This window comes from Helobdella robusta (genome assembly GCF_000326865.2).
Source record: "Helobdella robusta unplaced genomic scaffold HELROscaffold_82, whole genome shotgun sequence".
Classification (NCBI taxonomy): domain Eukaryota; kingdom Metazoa; phylum Annelida; class Clitellata; order Rhynchobdellida; family Glossiphoniidae; genus Helobdella; species Helobdella robusta.
The window spans coordinates 467562-472145 of NW_008705476.1; the positions used below are offsets into that span (position 1 = coordinate 467562).

General features: G+C 29.0%; 1 protein-coding gene across 1 annotated transcript in view; it reads left to right on the plus strand.

Moving 5' to 3' along the window:
- Positions 1-1997, plus strand: part of HELRODRAFT_90399 (hypothetical protein) — a gene marked incomplete at both ends in the record, with an annotated part of 9468 nt that extends 7471 nt beyond the window's left edge. Inside the window, 3 exons of the mRNA XM_009032498.1 lie at positions 656-939; positions 1420-1563; positions 1805-1997. Of these exons, the coding sequence (XP_009030746.1) occupies positions 656-939; positions 1420-1563; positions 1805-1997 (621 nt within the window). The remainder of the gene's footprint in view (positions 1-655; positions 940-1419; positions 1564-1804) is intronic.
- Between the last annotated feature and the right edge of the window lie 2587 nt (positions 1998-4584).

Genomic DNA, 4584 nt, shown 5'->3' on the forward strand with positions numbered 1-4584 from the left:
TAAAATACATAGCAATACAATTCAGTACCATACAATACAATACGTTACAATACAATACGTTACAATACAATACGTTACAATACAATACAATACGTTACAATACAATACGTTACAATACAATACAATACGTTACAATACAATACAATACAATAGAAAACAAAACAATACAATTCAATAAAATACAATGCAATTCATTACAATTCAATTCATTACAATTCAATTCATTACAATTCAATTCATTACAGTACAATGCAATACATTACAATACAATGCGATACAAAACATTACGATACAATGCATATATATATATACGTAAGAAACTTTTGTGTTTTGATTTCAACTGTATGTTTCAACTATGAAAAATTTGAAATTTTAGGATGAGTAATTTGTTTGAAGTGAACTAAAATAATTTTGACTGCTTTGAAGCCACCTTTTAATCATGAATATAAAAGAATCTAATCTTTTATAAGGCGTTTTGATTGAGATTTTAAATTTCATTTAAACTTTTAAATCATTTAAATCAAAAACGTAAATAGAGTGATTAAAATGAAAAAAGATTTTAAGCAACTTGGAACATTTAAAACCTTCAATGAAAATATATAGACCGGAAGCGGAAAAAGAAGAAGTAATTTGAGGATGACTTCAACGTCATCAGCGTCATCTCTCAATGAAACGGATGTTTTACAGCAACAACAACAACAACAACAAAAACAACAACATGGATAACATCAATTATGATAACACTAATAACAATGTCAAGTCTGACGGAAATCTTGGCAACAACAACAACAACAATGATACTTGCAGCAAAATTGATAGCAACAACAACGGCAACAACAACATTGATAACAACAACATTGATAGCAGCAACGTAGATTACAACAACGTTGCAGACTTGAATGGTGACACATTAATGGCGTCGGATATGTCCATTTGTCAGTGAGTTCTGATTGGATGAATGAATGAATGAATGATTGATTGTTTGTTTGATTGATTGATTGATTGATTGATTGATTGATTGATTGATTGATTGATTGATTGATTGATTGATTGATTGATTGATTGATTGATTGATTGATTGATTGATTAAATGATTGATTGGCTGGTTGAATGAGCGTTTGATGAACTAACTAGTCGACAGTTTGAACAATCCATTTAATTATCGATTGATCAAACAACCTACTGAGACAGACTAACTGAGGCTGACCAACTGATTGACCGACTGACCAATTAATCGATCCATTTGTTATTGACTGCCTGGCCCTCAAACCAACTAAGATTTATTTATTCAACCTCGAAAACACTTAATCCTCAAACGCACATTCACACGAACAACCACATTTACTAACACATCACACACCAACACGAACGCAACCACACATACAAAAAACCACGACAAGCACAAACACTCGCAACCAGCACAATGTTGAACGAACTGAAGAAACACAATGATTCCTGGCCATTCTTGGCTCCTGTCAGCTCCAAGCAGTTTCCAACCTATAGGAAGGTCATCAGATGTCCCATCGATTTTCAAACCATCTCCAAAAGGCTCAAAAATAATTTGTAAGTATTTATATTGTTTGGGTTTTTTTATTTATATATATATTATTCTCTGGTAAATAAAATTTACTTCAACAGCAAACTACAACGAACACAAAATGCTTATAACCATAACGCTGGCAGTAAAAACATTTCTGTGTTACAAACGTACTTAACTCAAATCTATTGATGTCATATCAAATTAGAGTTTTAACTCAAATAATTTAAATCACCAATTCACCACTACTACCACAACTACAACCAGCTACAAAAATCGCGGCGAGTTTGTGAGCGACATTCGCCTGGTGTTCAACAACTGCGAAATTTTCAACGAAGACGATTCGACGGTTGGTCGCGCTGGGCACTCGCTTCAGAAATTCTTCGACAAAAGATGGATGGGATTGGTGAAGTCACGCCATGGTGATGATTACGCTGGTGATGATGGTGATAATGAGTGAGTGAGTGATTGAGTGATTGAGTGAGTGATTGAGTGTGGTGATGTTAAGTGTGAGGATTGATTATGTGGTGACGCTATCAACTTACTTGCTAATTATTCCATTGTCGAAATTGGAGGTGATGATGAAATTGCATTTGATATTAACAGAGAATATGATGATGAAGACTTTTTAATCAGTCGTGCACACATACATACATACAAAGCCCATAAAGCCACCGATTTTTGCTTATATTTCCTTTTAAAAAGTGATAAATTTTGTAAACGTGTTTGTTCGTTCGTTCGCAAACGAACAAACATACAAACAGACGGATAAACATTTAGACTTACTTGTATACAAATCCCCTTGTTACTTGTCACACTACTACATTGCTGTCTGTCCGTTGTAAATTTGTAAATATTTTTCGATCTAAAATGATAATAATTATGATATATCATAATAGATTAAATAATTAATTAATTATGATACATAACAATATTAACTATAATTATTTTATTTCAATTAAATCTTTCTGATTATATTATTTATGACACTTAATATTCTTAGTAATATTTGTATTTATTAAACTATTTTGAATTATTCATATTATTATTTATTTATTTATTTTTTATATTACCTCTTTATAACTTTAATTAGTATTTTTGTGACTATTTTAATTCCTGGTAGCTATCGTTTGGTAAATGATATGATAAACGGCTTTTAGTTTTATTGTTCATTATTATTGATATAATATATATATATATATATATATTTATTTATTTATTTATATATATATATATATATATAATATCCACACGCACGCACACACACAAACACACACATGTGCACGTGTAAATATTGTGTGTGTGTGTGTGTGTGTTTGCTGAGAGAGTAACCTTTAACCTTTAATTTGATTTAATGGAATTAAATAAATAAATAAAAGCTATTCTTTATTTTGTAAATAGAAAAATTAACCATATTATTGGTGTTTTATTAAAGGAATAAAATTATATTGCTAAGAGGACAATCAAATTAATAACTAATCGATCTACGAACTGTCTCTCTCTTTTTCTCTCTTTTTTTCTCTCTCATAATCACACAGACAGACACAACCATACACACACACACACACACACACACACACACACACACACACACACACAGATTTATGATGTTCGGTTCAAGTACATATATTATACATGTAGACATACATATATGTTTGTTAACTTTAATGCTTGAAAAAATTGTTATACGCTGGAATAGTTTCATATCTCATGATATCAATCGATAAACTTACAAATCCATCAAGCAACCAATTGAGTAATAAATTAAATTAATAAATTCTTCATTATATCAATCAATTATTGAATCAATCAATCAATTAAATAATCATTTCAATCATCGATCTATTCAATTAATCAATCTACAATCAATCATTCATTCATTCGATTGTTCCGTCAACCTATCAGTTGATCAATCCTTTATTAAAACAATTATTCAATCAATCAATCGACCAATCACTAATTAGATTTGGTTGATTGATTGGTTGATGTCTGAGACGAGTGCTTATTTTAGTTATTAAAGTTATAAATAAAGGTTATACATGATACATAAATGTTAATTTACTGTAATTAATTAATATTTAATATTAATAATTAATATAAAATTTAGTTCAATCATTATGATCATTTTTATTATATCCTAAATACTTCATTCTATATTATTAGTCATTTTTTCAGTATTAATTAATTAGTTAATTAATTATTAATTAGTGAACATGATTCATTAATTAACTTTAATTGGTTAATTAAATTAAATATTTTAAATAAATATTTGCTAAATGTCGTCAAGTATTCAGTGGCCTACGTAAATACAGACAGAAACACACGTGTATTTACGTATGTATGTTTGTATGTATGTGTGTATATATATATATATATATATATATGTCAATACTATAACTATCTTAACATGCACACTCACAAGCAAACAGACGCAGAAGACATTCCCGCTTTTGTAACTCTCCTAATTTATTATCGTTGTTTTTGTTTATTATTATTATTATTAAAACTGACTTTCTAATTAATTTGAATAACCAACATTAATTTTTGAAATTTATCCTTATTATTATCATCATTATTATTATTGCTCTTATAACTGTGGTTATCAATGTATTATTTTTCTTCATACCATGTAAATAATTTTTGGCTAACTTTGTAAAAATAAAAAAATTATAGTATATATATATATACATACATACATATATATATATATATATATATATATATATATATATATATATATGTATGTATTTATATATAAGGTGCAACAAATTTGAATGAAAGAAACCAAATGATGTGTGGTGGTTCATTTTTAATTTTAAAATTCCTAAACTTATCTTCATGGAAGGGGGAGAATAAAATTCAGCACCGTTGCGATCAACTTCAGTAATTGGACTGCAGTGTTGAAACACCACTTTGGCATATTCTTTACTTTACTTCGGGGGGGGGGTGGACAAAGCTATTTTTACATTTATGCGACCCGCATGGCCTTGTTTTCGTCTTAAAAAAAGATCGTCAGCCAGATATTATGATCAAAGAACGGAACCACA